At 36.3% G+C, this 16,690-nt stretch overlaps 2 protein-coding genes and 1 long non-coding RNA gene across 3 annotated transcripts; all 3 read left to right on the plus strand.

Annotated features, from left to right (window-relative positions):
* The first annotated feature begins 4,117 nt into the window (after window positions 1–4,117).
* LOC130469746 (uncharacterized) lies at window positions 4,118–7,651 on the plus strand. The gene is made up of 6 exons (XM_056839204.1): window positions 4,118–4,620; window positions 4,783–6,338; window positions 6,435–6,492; window positions 6,580–6,879; window positions 6,959–7,064; window positions 7,142–7,651. The coding sequence occupies exons 1-6, from the start codon at window positions 4,118–4,120 to the stop codon at window positions 7,649–7,651; spliced, it is 3,033 nt and encodes a 1,010-aa protein (XP_056695182.1).
* A 703-nt stretch (window positions 7,652–8,354) lies between these two features.
* Window positions 8,355–13,871, plus strand: LOC110783548 (uncharacterized). Its single transcript, XM_056839205.1, has 9 exons — window positions 8,355–8,718; window positions 10,100–11,109; window positions 11,193–11,437; window positions 11,551–11,565; window positions 11,826–12,038; window positions 12,121–12,213; window positions 13,279–13,380; window positions 13,508–13,798; window positions 13,866–13,871. Exons 2-9 carry the CDS (start codon window positions 10,110–10,112, stop codon window positions 13,869–13,871), a joined length of 1,965 nt encoding a protein of 654 aa, XP_056695183.1. The 5' UTR covers window positions 8,355–8,718; window positions 10,100–10,109.
* A 24-nt stretch (window positions 13,872–13,895) lies between these two features.
* On the plus strand, window positions 13,896–15,934 carry LOC130469084 (uncharacterized). Its single transcript, XR_008929460.1, has 3 exons — window positions 13,896–13,935; window positions 14,030–14,104; window positions 15,872–15,934. It is a non-coding gene; the product is annotated as an uncharacterized lncRNA (long non-coding RNA).
* Window positions 15,935–16,690: the final 756 nt, after the last annotated feature.

Genomic DNA, 16,690 nt, shown 5'->3' on the forward strand with positions numbered 1-16,690 from the left:
TTACTACTGTAGGTATTGTCTATCTATTTCTAATTTTCTGCGGTATCTTTCTTGAATTACTTTGTACTTTTGTGATTCCATAGTTTTAAATTTGCAACTTTTAGTTGGCCTAGAATCTTTGAAATTTGGATACATGGCAATGCTTTGTATAAAGACACACAGACATTTAGTGAGATTTAGGTGATAATCTCTGACCAAGATATCTGGTACTTAGTATGAAAAATCTGTTGTCAATCTTTAAGACACCTAGCTGTACTTGGTTAGTTTAGGTTGTCTTTAGTGAGAAACTTGGTGCATCAAATGTGCATGTTGGATGAGTTTGCAAAATTATTTGTCGCTATAGAACTTATACTAATTATTTGAAGCCTTTCACTTAGCATTTTCTACTGTTATCTATAACTTCTTTTGAGGCTACACTGTTTTCTGTGACTGATTATGTGAAATGTGTGACCGATGGACTGACTGTAAGTAGAAAAGAACTGAACAAACTTTGCACAAAACAGAACTGAGCTTTACAAAGCAGAACTTAGTATTAGGTGACTGATAAGCCCATTGTCTGTCTGTCATCGTTATGTTAAGCTACTGCATGCTTTCTATATGTCATAACTGTAGTATTAGGTAGTGGCAGTGTATCGCAGTGTTAAATATCTTATCTTATCAGCACTTTGCTTGTCTTTATTATAAATTTCTTTGCCTTTCCCTGCTTTAGTTGGCACCAAATATAGGTTTGACTACCAGTTGTATGGAGTAAGGAATAAACCTATGCAGTAAGCACCCTAATCTGAATATATGCAGTTCAAAACACAGAGAAGTGAGAGTAGCTTTGAACTATAGCTTAACTGAGTTAAGGGATAGAACATCCGGTTTTGATTTTTGAACTGTCATAGCTGGGATGATAAACTCAGATAACCATTTCTGAGTTTCTATCATCCGGTTTTGAACTGTCATAGCTAACCAAATATTATCTTATCAGCACTAGCTTATTGTTTATCTGAGTTTATCATGCCAAGTTGAGAGTAGCTTTGAACTATAGCTTATCATCCGGTATTATTTATCTGAGTTTGCAAAATTATTTGTCACTCTAGAAAGATCAAGCGCCAACTGGTGGACAACCTTAAAAGCTAGCTTCTTCCTTCGATTATCAATGAGGTATTTCTTTAGGACACCTCTAGGAAGATATTCCACAACAACACATCAGATATTACTAGGGATGCTAATTAGGCCACTTTCTGTTTGTATTTGTAGTCCTGAGGCCCCCATCTTTGCCCCAATAAACTGCAGCATGCATAAATGGTTTTTATGACTACGAGCTTTGATAATAACATATCAGTTAGTTTCAACATGTATCGAGTTAAAAGTAACAGTAGCAAATTTTTGAGATGGATGGTTTGGCTACACTTTAGGTTCTATTGTTAGAAAGAACGACATTGTATTCTTCTGTTGAATTATTTTGAACTTGCGAGTAAGGGTTTATGGTAAAGAGTCGTTACCTAGCTTTTTTTAGTGCTTCTCTATAGAGCTGTTTAGAGTAATTTTTTATTACATACCTGAACTTTTTATCTCTATTGATTTTAGAAAATAGATCATGCATTACATGACAATAGATCATGCATTACATGACAATAGATCATGCATTACATGACAATAGATCAGTCCTAGGCTATTTAAGACATAGAAAATAGATCAGTCCTGCTCTGATCAATCTTGATCAGATCAGTCCTGATCGGATCATTCCTGATCAAATCAGTCCTGATCAATCCTTACTGATCCATCCTGATCAGTTCTGATCAGTTCACTTCTGATCAGTTCACTTCTTCTCCTGATTTGTGTTGGTGTTGTTTAGGTTTAATTACTTTATCCCACACATAAATAATGTAATTGGAATTGGAAAACATCCCAATTTATGTTGGTGTTGCTACTATAACTATCGAACCTTAACTATATACATCATGTGTTGCGCATAACCGGGAAAAAATGGGAAACATTAACAGAAAAAGTTTTAGAGGCTATGCAATTGCACCGGATAGGAGTGTTTCACTAAATCAGTTCAAGCTCAATCATGAGATTATCGTTCTATTTGAATAACTCTATTCTTAACAAATTAATAGAATCTAATCCAAAATTGTGATTACTATTCTTATTTCATTATTCAAACAAACACTAGCTAAGAGCTTAAGAAGTGGTAATACATACTGATTGCTACGGTGTACAAGTTATAAATAATTGATCGTGGAATTGATGAGTCATAATAGAAGAGTAATCTATAATGACTAATATTTAGATTAGACATAACAAGGTAGGATTAATATTATTATAAAACTTTTGGGAGTCTTTTTAATTATGTGTTGTGTTCTGTCAACTTCCTTGAATATGAGATAATATGGCTGCTTAATACGGAGTATGGTGATCACTTTTGAGTAATAAATGGAATAGCTAGCTTTCTATGGACTGTGACACTTGCACTCTCAAACGACATAGAAAATAGATCAGTCCTGATCAGCTCAGTCCAGATCAGTCCTAATCAGATCAGTTCTGAACAGTCCTTACTGATCAATCCTGATCAGTCCTGATCAGTTCACTTCTGATCAGTTCACTTTTGATCAGTTCACTTCTGATCAGTTCACTTCTGATCAGTTCATTTCTGATCCGTTCATTTCTGATCAGTTCACTTCTGATCAGTTCACTTCTGATCAGTTCACTTCTGATCAGTTCACTTCTGATCAGTTCACTTCTTCTCCTGTCCCTCTACGTTCACCACTATCTCCTTTCTCTCTCCTCTGGTATTTTTGTCGCCCCACAATAACGACTTTCGTAAACTCAATTGCTTGATCCCCTTATCAGCGGAGTAGATTGCAGATAATATTTGCTTTTACTTTCCATGTAGAAAAAACACCCTTCTTTGACCTGCGCTTAGCACATTGCTTCCCTACATTTGTTCATTTTCATGGAGCATTCATGGTCATGAATTGATATGTTTGTAGTGTTTTCTGTTTAAGTTGATAACTTCATCTACTATATTTTTTAGATTTTAAATTCCTGATAATGTTGTTGTCCTTATATTTTGACCATAATTTATCAACATTATCAGGTTTCGCCGACCACACCGGTTCAAGGTTTCCTGTGATTCTTTAGCGTTGTTCGTAGGTTCGTGCATCAGTTCGTGCGTTGCTACACCGGTTCAAGGTTTCCTGCAAGTCTTTAGCATTGTTCGTAGGTTCGTGCATCGGTTCGTGCGTTGCATCTGCTCTTTGATACTAGAGGTATGTATACTATAAAGTCCCTTTTAGGTTTTTTATTGGACAATTGTTATTTCCCTAATTTTGTATGGACAAGGGTGGGCTACAACTCTGCAAGTTAGGTTTGTTAAGTGTTAGAATATAATTTCCGTGGCTTTACATTTCCTCGATGTCCAATATATATACAATGAGCATATACCGACGTTTATTGTGCTATCATAACTTACGTCAATCATGCAAAAGTTGGATCTTTCTATTGTATTCCTGTTGATTTAATTTCAAATGTTTTGATATAATAGCTTCAAATTTGTAAGTACGTATTTTTGTTAGCTTTGGCATTTTGTGTTGGTATTGTTTGTCTAATTACATTATCCCCACTGCATAATTTTGCTTAGCTTAATTACATTTAATCCAAGAAATTTTACCATAAATTCTGATTATGTGATGCCACGTTACTTAAGGTACTCTTACTCTTTTAAAAAAAATGGATTTATATTGTTGTCTTCGTGTGAAGTTGAAAGTATCACCTTGTGCGCTAAAATCACATGCTTTATTTTCCTTGCAAATTCATGTGAAGTTGAAAGTATGATCTTGTACGCAAAAAGAAAATATAATATGGAAGTGATAGAGGGTAATAACTTTTAGAAGATGAAGATAGATCACAAATATTAGTCACTAAGGAAGAATGATTAAACAAAAAACCATAAGTTATGGTATGAATTAAGAAGAGTTGTGTACGGAGGTGTTATGTGACTTAAATTAATCTCGTGTGATATATCAAGGTTCTAAGAATGATTATAATATTTTAATAAGTATATATAAAAATTTCCTATTCTGCGACCGACGTATATTACTAATTACTCAACTAATTTCGTATAGATATGGATAAAAGTTGGATCGATCTACCCACTGGTCATCATGAATATATCGACGGTTGTATGGAATTTATTGAGTTTGCCAAGCAAGATCTAGTCGAAGGAAAAATTAGATGTCCATGTAAGAACTGTAAGGTAGAGAAATGGTTCTCCGTAAATGAAGTGAAGAGGCATATTTTGTTTAAGGGATTTTATAAGCCATATAATGATTGGATTTTTCATGGTAAAGGGGATACGTTTCAGCGTATGTTTGAGAGTGATGGAGGGATTACTAGTGAAGGATCCCTTGATAACCAAAGTGGGTTTGTAGGTCGAGATAATATGGGAGGGCTATTAAGATCAGCATTTAGTGTTAATATGCCTCCCAATTGCCCAAATTTAGAAGCACGAGAGGATGATGAATGGATTGAGGAGCCCGTGGCCTATGACACAGATGTAGAATATGATTATTCTACAATAGAAGAAGATGTGACATATAAGAAGTTGCTTGAAGCTTCTGAGGAGAAATTGTACGAGGGGTGTATCAATTTTTCAAAGTTATCTTTTCTGTTACACTTGTTTCACTTGAAGTGTATGAATCACTGATCCATAGAATCTTTCAATATGTTGTTGAAGCTAATTCTAGATGCATTTCCTCAAATACTTGATTTTCCCTCTTCTTATTATTACAGTAAGAAAATGATAAAAGACTTGGGCCTTGGGTATGAAAAGATTGATGCTTGTCCGAATAATTGCATGTTGTATTGGGGTGAATTTTTAAAGAAAGACAAGTGTCATGTTTGTGGTACATCGAGGTGGAAGAAAACTAAGGATAGGGGCAACGTTGTAAGTGATCAAGGTACGGATACTTGTAAGAAAGGTGTGCCAGCTAAGGTAATGCGATATTTCCCTCTTATACCGAGACTAAAAAGAATCTACATGTCATCAGAAACAGCAGAAGATATGAGATGGCATGATACAGAGCGATTGGGTGAAGATGATAAGAAGATTTTAAGGCATCCTTCAGATGGCTTAGCATGGAAGGCATTTGATGAGCGTCACAGTGATTTTGCATTAGACCCTCGTAGTGTTCGATTAGGTCTTGCGAGTGATGGTTTTAATCCTTACCGTTTAATGAACACCACTTATAGTACGTGGCCAGTGATGTTGATTCCTTATAATCTTCCAGCATGGTTATGTATGAAACCGTCTTCTTTCATTCTGTCCACGCTTATTCCTGGAAAATCAGGTCCCGGAAATGATATTGACGTGTATCTGCAGCCATTAGTGCATGAATTGAAATTGCTGTGGACAGGGGTTGAAGCTTTTGATGCTTTTGCCGGAGAGAAATTTAATTTGCGTGCGGCTTTGCTTTGGACTATTAATGACTTTCCCGGCTATGCAATGCTCTCTGGTTTGAGCACAAAAGGTTACAATGCATGTCCTATATGCTTAGATTCCACGCCTTCTGATAGATTTGGGAGCAAGATTTGCTATTGTAGCTATAGAAAATGGTTACCTGCAGATCACCCATATCGATGTCAAGGTGACAAGTTTTGTGATAAGTTTGGAACTAATGAGTGGGGTAAAGCCCCATCTCGTCCTAGCGGCACTGATATATTGAGGCAGCAAGAAAAGGTGAAGCATGTTTACGGAAAGTCGAAGGCACCACCGAAAAAGAGGCAAAGAGGACACGATGATGACGATGATGTCCAAGATGAAAGTGACTTTGGTACCAAGAGAAGCATATTCTTTGATTTGGTGTATTGGGAGCATAATCTTCTAAGGCATAATTTAGATGTGATGCACATTGAGAAAAACGTGTCTGAGAATATTTTGGGAACTCTTCTTAGTATGGATAAGAGTAGAGATAGTAGGAATGATCGAGAAGCCCTTGAAGCATGGAGAATAAAGTCTCACCTTTGGCTGAGTACTAATCCTAACGGAGGTGAATGCATGCCTCCGGCTTCCTATTCTATGTCTACGGAGGAGAAGGAGAGGTTCCTAAATGTTTTGCAGAAAATTAAAGTTCCTGATGGATATGGATCCAACCTTTCTAGTTGTGTGAATATGAAGCAAAGGAAGTTGATTAACCTCAAAAGTCATGACAACCATGTTCTAATGCAGGATATCCTTCCCGTTGCCTTAAGGGCCTCTAAAGCTACAAAAGTAATTGACTTGTTGGCTAGATTGTCTTCCTTTTTCAAGAAGTTGTGCTCTACAACTATTGATCCAGATGATTTAGATGGTCTTCAAAATGAAATTATTTTAACTCTTTGTGAGTTGGAAAAGGAGTTTCTGCCTTCATTTTTCACAATCATGGTTCATTTGTTGATTCACTTAGTGGAGGAGGTTAAACTTGATGGACCAGTGCAATACAGATGGATGTATCCCATTGAAAGGTTAATATCTTACACGTCTAAATTATATTCTTTTTATTTAATATTTCACATTTATCATATATTAAGTACAAATGTTTTATTTGAAAGGTACTTGTCCCATTTGAAATCACATGTAACCAATAAAGCCCAACCTGAAGGATCTATTGCAGAAGGCTTCCTTTTAGAGGAGACAATTAGGTTTTGTTCGAGATATCTTCAAGGTGTTAAGACCATTTTCAACATACCTAAAAGGATGGATGATGACATTCCAAATCCCAATGATTACTTGTTTAATTCTGGTGGTCGAGTTATTGGGAAGGAGGTCAGCATTCGCCTTGATGACAAAAGCTTAAAACAAGCTCATCGCTACATTTTGCTTCACTCTAATGAGATAAAAGGGGATCTGGAGTAAGTATTATGTTGGTTTTCTTTTGAATTATCAATTGTTATAATAGATGATTTTTAATTTTGTTCTTCTTCCATGAAGTGAATTTTTAACCGAGAAACGTCAAATGAACTTACAAAATCCTGTCACGGAGAGTGATGAAAGTAACTGGATCATCAATGAATTTGGAGGGTGGCTGCAAAATAAGGTTACTTAAGTTCTTTTAATGTGAATACATACTTCTTTTTAAAAAAATGTATTTGATTTAATGATGTATCATCGTAGGTACATTACATAGATGCAACCACCGAAGATGGGAAACTAAGAAAAGCTTTGGCGGGTGGTTTGCATTCTTATGGTAGAAAATTAAAAGGATACATAATCAATGGATACAAATTCCTTTCCACGAATCGCGATTCTCGTCTTTTGACACAAAATTCTGGAATTATGGTCGAAGCGGATGGAGATGCCTACTATGAAAAAGTGAAAGATATCTATGAATTAGATTATTACGGAGATTACAAAGTTGTATTGTTTCGTTGTGATTGGGTAGACATTCATAGGGGTGTAAAAGCATATCCAAATGGCGGAGTATGTGTCAATTTCTCTCAATTGATGCATTCTGGACGATTGTTGCAAGATGATCCATTTGTATTCTCATCTCAAGCAAAACAAGTTTTTTACATAGAAGATGAGATACAAAAGGGATGGTTGCATGTTGTTAAGAACAAGCCTAGAGATGTGTTTGATTTAGGGGATTCTTTACCAGTAGAGGAAGAGGGTGGGACCAATTGATCATGCTTATTTTTTATTGTTTTGCTTTGGATTTGTATTTGTTTATGACGTTGTGAGTCATATTGTTTAATCTGGTTGAATAATGAGTTATATACTTAATCTATACTCACTTATTTTATTGTCTACTAATGTCCAAGTACCCTACTACTAGTTTCTTTGATGGTGATACAGATATTTTTATACCGTTTTTTCCGTGAAAAGGGGGCAATTTATCTTTATTTTTTGTGATTTCCCCCTTTTGTATTTGATTTGGTTCATTGTTGTTGCAGTGTTGTTGTTGCTTTTCTTCCCTTTTTTGTTGCGCCTGTGGTACACAAGAAAATGTGTGTCAGGGGTGGGTTGGTCCATTATAACTAAACAATAAGGTTTATTGGGAAAAGATTGATTCTTGTTTGTATGCATCTGTCTTGGTTCTGAAAGTTTTACCCCCCTTTGACAAAGCGTATCTGTCAGAGTTGCCAAAATATCATGCCTGGCTATCTAAGGAGAACCACACAGACAAACCGGTTTGAATCTGTAAGATTAGTGAAATGCTGTGAGTTAATCATGAAATGACTCCAATGTAAAATATTGCTAAAAACAATTCACTAGATTTCATTGTTTATAACAGTAAACATCACTCCAGTAGTTTCCAATATTACACAAGTATCAACACGTTACCTCTTTACTTCTTTATTTATGTTTCTGTCTGTTTCGAGTTCTGCAATTTAGGCTTGATTCTCCCTTAGATGTTTGTGTTCTGCATTCATGTTAACAATTAACAATGTGCATCCACCTCTTCAAAGCTGCCATTTACTACTATACTAAGCTGCTGGATCACCCATTGGATCCTCTTTCTATGTCTTTTGACTTTGAGAATCATATGTGACCACCGACTTTATATAATTATAGCTAGCTTTTTTCAAGCTTCTCTAAGCTCATTTGTATTGTAATATTGATCCTTTTATCGCCTGTTTTCTCTCCTATGGAATGTATAACTCTCTTGATAATCATTTTCTTAAAACTACAGGCTCAGGATATTACTGATTTAGGCTCTCTGAATCAAGCAGCAAAGATCTTTATTCTAGGTATGGTTCCCCTCCTTTCTTTTCAAAACAGAATGGGGAATAACTAATAAGGTAGCCAAATCATTTTGTTAATACATGTCAGACATGCAGCTGTTGCTTGATGTTGCTTTGTTGGTTCACAGCTTCCTGATTTGTTTGATGACTTGTTTTAGATTGTTCTTTAGCTTTTGCCTGGTGCCATGATAATATAAAAATTGAGAGTTTTCACTGTAGTCTGAATCTCTGAAAAGGAGGGTGTAGCAGGTTCATCTTGCCCTTTCCCTCATAACTATAGAGCAAAAGTGTAGTAAATGAGTGTAGGCCAACTAAAATATTGCTTATAACTTCAGTCTAAACTACACCCAAAAAAAAGGAAGTGTGCCAGCTATGAGATCATCTCTTTGATCCATCAGAACTGAAAAAATTGTTTTTTGGCAACTGACAATAAGCTAGCTAGCAGATTTCTCAACCAAAACAGTTAAAATCAGAAATTGAGAAAGTACCTTGAGCTTCTTTTCTATATAGCGTGCATAGTCAGTCCACAAATCACTAGATATAGGAAACTCAGTGATAGCACATTCATATAGAATCTGAACACGCGCAGGGTCACCTGCAGATTCTTCAAATTTCAAGTATCTCTGCAGAAACATGAAACAAAATACATGTTAAAACCAATAAAGGGATAATTTGAGTTCAAGGGAGATAAACAAAATTCTTGCTACCCTCATTATCTTGATAGCTTCCTGTTCGTGCACCCAAAGATGTGAGATCAATCCCTCCAAATGCCATCCATCACCCTCCTCATTCCACCAAGCTGCTACACACTCATTCGCATCCACATTCGTAGGGGCCATAGTGCTAATTCGACCTCCAGGGAGATTTGGTAGCCACCTGGAGGTTGGTTGTTTCCATAGTGCTAATATCTTCACTTTCTGATAATATCTTCAGTGCGTTTCCGTTAGTTGTTTCCTTTCTGGTTTGCCTTCTCTATCTTGTTTCGTGCTTATGCTTGTAATGTGACAGGTTATAATGAAACTTAATAAAGGGATGAACGGAGCAAAAGGCCTTCCAATATAAAGCTTTCAAGTTCCTTGAAGGTTTCAGACTTTTGAGTCTATGACTTGTATATTCTAGACTCTAGATCACTCGTGAGCTAACGACCAATTAGAGCCAGGATGAATTTCTTTTTCTCAATCAGATTTGCACTTTGCTTCTATATTTACTGAGTTTTCTGCTCATTGTAATTCTTGTTTATGTGAAAATGTTAAACTGATTTAGCGTGTATGATTGTCACTTTGAGTGAATACCTATTATCCTATTTAGTGATTCATTCTTGTAGCAATTGAGTTGGTTTAATGACCTTTTTATTCATGGCTGATTGTGTTTCTTACTTTCTGGACAGGAACTAAAATATGAGTTACAGGACTAAAAGAACATTGGTAGCTATTGACGAAGGGTCGAGCATTGCTGCATCCAAGTCCCCAAAATCTTCTGATCCATCCACCCAAAACTGGGGACCGTTCAGTCCTCCAACACTTGGAGTGTCACAGACATTTGGGACGGTATCACAACCCATTAAGCAACCAGTAGCTGCTAAAAAAACCATGGTTGCACCACAATCATCCTTGCCTCGGCCTACTTCCATGGTTTCAAAGCCACAACTGAAGGCATTATCAAAACCATCCTTTACCCAGACAAAACCATCCTCTAACCCATTACAACAACCAATTCCGCCCACTCTTACAGGAACAACACAAAGTAGATGGTATAAAGGACCTACGTTTCCCAATCTGACTGAAATTGCAACACAAAAAGCGTCAACACTGAATCCACACCAGCCTACTATGCAGCCTGTGTTGCAGCCTTTCAAAGCTACCTTGCAGCCTTCTTTGCAGCCTTTCAAAGCTTCCCAACAGCCTCAAACAGCTACCAATCAGCCTCAAAAAACTACCCATCAGCTTCACAAAGCTACACAACATCCTCAAAAAGCTACACAACAGCCGGTATCTTCTTTTACAAGTGTCAAACCACATTTAGAGAAAAGAGCATTTGTTGCACCTTTGGGAGCAACAAAACATGTGATGTCACAATCTCCTACACCATCAGACACCATGGCAATGAAAAAGAGAACCGGGAAGCAAGAAGGTCAGTTGCCTCCAACATACATGCATGTGAGTGAGAATGCATTTCAACCTCTACGATCTCCTCCATCCAATCAGGTTGAGAGTGAAGTTATGCCAAACTACAACTGGGACGAATTTGAAGAATCGGCTTCTGAGAGTGAAAATGAATTTGATCAAGGAGAAGGAAGTGATACTGCTGTGAAGAAAGCAACACTTCGACATCGAATCATTATTCCAAATTGGCCAGAATCGAGGGAGTTTGATGAGAAGGTGGAGGCTATAGCTATAGGTAAACATGTCTCTACATCAAATATGCAAACTGTAAATTATCGATCTTGGTGATTTTTTAGTCTGATTTAGCTCCTGTGACAGATGCTGATGGAATACGACATCTGGTAAAGGGACCAGTTCTGCCTCGAGACGTTTGGCATGATGCAAAGGGGTTCAGATACATTGTCAAGCTCAATGAATTCAACCAACCTATTCGAAAAGGTGGGAAGATCCTTGTGAGCTTCCTTGGAGATATTGCAAAAAATTATTCACTTTGTCCAGTGGGAGTCCCAAGTTGGTGTGCTGTGAACAATCAGTTAAAAACTAATGTTGTTACAATGATTCGGGTATGTGGATTTATTGTTCTTAACACTTATGTTAATTGTAGTTTTATTTTAGCTTGGTTAACTGTGTAATTAGCTTTAAATTTATTCTGTTTCCATCTGTGTTCATCAATCAGTTGCCCGTTTTTCAGGTTTTTATTTGGTCATGGGGGTTCCGACCCCGGGTTAAGTTTCTGCAGAATCACTAAGTTCACCTAGCTAGTTCTGATCAGATCAGTGCTGATCAGATCAGACAGATCAGTCTGATCTGATCTGATCAGAACTAGCTAGGCAAATTATTTTGTTAACATTGGTTTGCACCATAATCATCCATGCTTGAGTATTGAATTTCTCTTTCTACTTTACTGTTTACTAATGTGGCGTAACTTAATTTTTCCTTTTTTTTTTGAAGAAACATTTTGCGTTACCTGATGGACCTCTAGTTAACAAGGCACTAGTGATGCGTATTGACAAACCATGGAACAATCATCGATACAAATTGAAGAGGGATTTTTTCGATCCAGTGAATAAATCTCGAGAAGAGAACTATGCCAACGTGCCTGATGGAGTGTCCACTAGGAGTTGGACGGAATTGGTAGATTATTGGCTTTTACCAGAGGCCATGGTTTGTGACCCCAAAATATCCTAAATTTAGTAAGTTTTATTTGTTTCACCTATATATGCTAACATTGGTTTCATGAAACTAGGAAAAATCTGAAATGGGAAAAAATGCTCGAGCTTTACAAGGCAATAAGCACAACAGTGGTGCTACAAGCTTTGCTAATCGAAGAGTTGATATGGTATGCTTTTCAACCTAGCTATTTGGTTTGTAGCATTTCAATTGCTATAGGTGCTAAGTCTAAAATTCATAAACAAATAAGAGTGATATAAAAGTCTAAAATTCATAAACAAATAAGAGTAATATTTACTCGTATATGCATATCTAATCTCACACATAAGGACATTCTTTAGTTTTCTAATGTTAAAGTAGAGAAATGTAGAAAAGTTGGCTATGCGGGCAAATGGAATTGAAAGCAGCAGCTGGGAAAATCTTCCTACTTTCCGTTTCTGTTATAAACCATATTGCAGAAGTATACATTATGTGACTCTTCAAACGTTTTGGAGATAGTTGTCCTAGATTCTCATGAACTTAGAGCTTTTAGGATCACAAAAACGGGGTTACCTGACACTATTACTGTCAAATAGAGTCAACTTTTAACAGGAACTAAGAAGTATGATTCTGGAGGGTGGTCTGGGGATGGGAGCGGGTGTGCGTGGCTACTCCAAGTTTAAAGTAGAAAAAATCAGAAAGCAGAGGCAATGAAGTCCATTTGCAGTGCATGAAGCTGCAAAAACTATTCAATTTAAACAACAAAGGCAGTATTTCATTCTTCCTGCGAGCAGTAATAGGGTGATGAACCACTGATTTAACAGGATCAAGTGCTGGTTGTGATATCTCAAGTCCTTCACTTCTAATAATGTTGATGTACCTGCAAACAAGTTTGCAAAAACTTATTTACCTAATATCTTAATAACTAGAACTAATATTTGCCACTTGTTACAGAAACAAAACAAACTGAATACAGGTATAAAGCAACTATTGGCTGATATTTCTTCTGTTTATTATCTTCCCTGCATCTACAAGGAAACGTACTCCTGAATTCCCCTTAGCCCGACACAATTAGCAGAGAGCTTGCTGATGTCACTGCCTCTGTTGCCGACTCTGTCACCCCTTGCAAAGTGGCAATGCACCCAGCAACCCTACTACGGGGATAACAACTCAAAGTGTTAAAAAAATATAGTGATAGTCGGTTTAAGAACTTCAAAATTTCAGTTTTCAATTTATTTTTTTCCTGAAATTGCAGAAAGAGAAGAAAGGAGTGTTTAGCGAATTGGCATTTTTCAAATCAGTTTACGCCAAAGAAGATGGAAGCTTTAAAGAGGGCACACTTCCTCATCAATTTGTGGTATCATTGCATTGAGCTAATTCTATAAATCAATCTTGTCTCTTGAAGTCTATTTATTTTTTTCTTTGCTTGTACATAGTATCCTTGGTTAATAGATTTTGAGTGATCTTTTCATATTATATAACAGGAGGATGCCAACAAAAAGGTCCAAGAAAATCTTGCGAGTTCCTCTTCTTCAAAGCCCGTAATTGAAATTGAGAATGCAGTCTTTAATGAGCTCATGTATAAAGGTGAAGTACCTAAACGTCCTCTGAATTATGGATTTGGAGTGAAGCAAAGCGACATCTTTGGAGTGGAAGGTTTGCTGAGGAAAGAAGGGTCAAGCTATGTTAACAACAATGCTATGGAAGTGGAGAACATGAAAGGTGAAATATCAGTTGTCAAGAAGCAAAATGAGGACCTTGCGCAACAAAATCAAGTTCTGAACACCAAGTTTGAAGAAACAACACAATCATTTAAAATGATTGCTTCTCTTTTGGGACAAGTTTTGAAGGAAGTACGCAAAGGGAAGTTTCATCGAACCTTTTAGATGGTGCGGAATCAGCAATAAATATGGTTAGTTATTTCTGGAAATTATTCTGATTGAGCATCATGTATCATTACCTGAAATGTGGCATATCTAATTTACATATTAAAATGCTTTTTGTAGATTACTGATGATTCTGGTGGCAATGGTGACAACCAGGCCGAGAAATGAGACTTTGACACTATTGCCAAATGCAAGGTAATTTCATAAGGAATTAATTAACTGCATTTCATGCTTTATAGATAAACTTATAGCTGAAACAAGCTTTATAGTTGTCGATTACTTATGGATGATGGTGAGATTAGAAGGTAGATGCTTAGATTTAGTATTATCATAATAAGGTATTATGTTGATATTAGCTGAAACTTTGAGAATTATCTTTAGGCTGGTAGGATATGACGATATGCACACTAATCGATCCTAGATTCTAGCTCAAAACTCCGCGATGTAATCCATGACCATTACCTTCTCATCAGCAGGTGAAAATATAAGCTTGAACAGAACTGGTTTGAACAGACTGATTATAACATAACTGATCTAAACAAAACTGGTCAGAACATAACTGATCTAAACAAAACTGGTCAGAACAGAACTAACTGATCAGAACAGAACTGATCTAAACAAAACTGGTTAGAACAGAACTGGTCTTATAAAAAATAATCAGAACTGGTCAGATCAGTTCTGTTCTGACTAAGTAAAAGCGAGTAGATTGCTACTGCTGCTGCTGCTATTGCTATTGCTCCCTTGGTCTGATTTTTCCTTATTCTGAAGTCCGAACCCTCTTAAATTGTGATTGTGTGTGCATGGCTAGCTGGTTCAAATATCTTGTATGCTGCATGTTTCCTGTGCTTTGGGATGTAGTTTAAGTTTCTGGACTCACGGTTTTCTGGGAGGAGTTTGTGTTGTACTGCTGAGTATGCTGGGCTGGTTTCATTTCGCGAATAATGTTATTTCCAATTGAGGTAGGTCATTGTATTTTCATTTGCGAATATTGATGTGACTCATGTTTAGAAACAATTTCACATATTGCATTAGAGATACTAATAGCATACTGCAGTTGTTCTTAAGAGAACGATACATAACTACAGCTAGTCTGCTAGTATTTTTTACGGTGATTCATCATTCTAAGGTGATATAGCTCGATAGTCTTTTTTTTGGCAACCATCTCAGCTAGTGTGCCATGAAACTCAGCTAGTCTGCCATGACTGTGGTAGGCCAAGAATTCTGCTGTCTTGTGGTAGGCCAAGCTTGCAGATGTCTTCTAGTCCACTGTTGTGACATGTAGGCCAAGCTTGTAGATGTCTTCTAGTCCATTGATGTCTTACATTTGTAGTTGGATGCATAACTTGATAAGAGCTCCTGAACATGTGTAAGTAAATTATCAATCATTAGCCACAAGCTCACATGCCACAGCTTTCCAAGACTGATCAATAATTAGTCACATTATCTAATTGTATTTTAGAATTAAGAAGCAGAGGAAAATGTGGCCAGTTGCAGCAAGCAAGAATCTGTTGCAATATATCAGCACCCAACCAGTAGACTACTGATTATTAGATTATGATTAGTACTTTAGTAGTGACTGAATTGAGTAGTAATTGAATTGTTATTGAGGTGTTGTTTAGGGATTCATGAGATTGGTAGTCCGTAGTTGCTTACTTCTATATGCTTGTAGCTTAGAGTGGTCACTGGTTTGAGCTGCTGATTTTATTATCAGGATTTCTTCCAAATCCAGAACTTGAGACTTCTGTTCTATCTGTGTGGTATTGCTAATTATCGTTCTGTGTTCTCTATCAACTGATTAAAATGTGATTCTTTGTTACCTTTCTTTATGGAATTATTACTAAGGTAAACAACTAATCATGATTCTTTAACATTGTTCTTGACCTTGTTGTTAATTTTCCCTTGATTTTATGGAATGTTCATCATACTCAATTCATATATATTTGACATAAATTTTCTTTGCAGATTATTGATGATTCAAGTGGTAATAGTAAATGTAGATCAAGAGATGAACAAGTTATCTTGAAGTTAAGCTAGCATAAGGATAGGTTTACTTGTTCGTAACCTTGTTTTTATTTAGTTTTGGACTATCTTGTAGAAAAAATGATAATGCTAGTTAGAAAGTTATTTTTGTTTTAAAACAATCGCTTTTATTTCAATTTGACTAGACTCTGCGAATTAATTTAATGTATAGATGATTTTTATCACTTTTTCTAAATTAACTACTTAAGTATATATATGAATCATAGCATGATGTTATATATATATATATATATATATATATATATATATATATATATATATATATATATATATATATATATATATATATGAAAAAAAATATGATGCAAATTGTGACGCTCCAAAGTCTCTAAATTATTACGTATATATGAAAAATAATATAATGCAAATTGTGACGCTTCAAAGGGTCTAAATTATTTTGGAGGGAATGGGGAGACCTCGCACGAAAGTAAACATATAGTGACTCTAATAAGAGTCTATATATTTCGGGTGTCTAAAGCGTCTCTATATGGTTTATAGTGGCGGAAAAATGTGTATATACGCGTGCAAATAGTGACGCTTTATATAGTCTAAATATTGCGACTCCCTATAGAGTCACTATATCCCAATTAGCGACGGAGAAATACATCGCTGTTTTGCAAATTGTGACGCTCTAAAGCGTCGGTAAATAGCGGCAATGAAAATAGCGACCCTCTCCCAAAGCGTCGCTATGTGAAATAGCGACACTTTAGAGCGTCGCAATTTGTCCCAAAAAGCGTCACA

Source organism: Spinacia oleracea, chromosome 3 (genome assembly GCF_020520425.1).
Source record: "Spinacia oleracea cultivar Varoflay chromosome 3, BTI_SOV_V1, whole genome shotgun sequence".
Classification (NCBI taxonomy): Eukaryota; Viridiplantae; Streptophyta; class Magnoliopsida; order Caryophyllales; family Amaranthaceae; genus Spinacia; species Spinacia oleracea.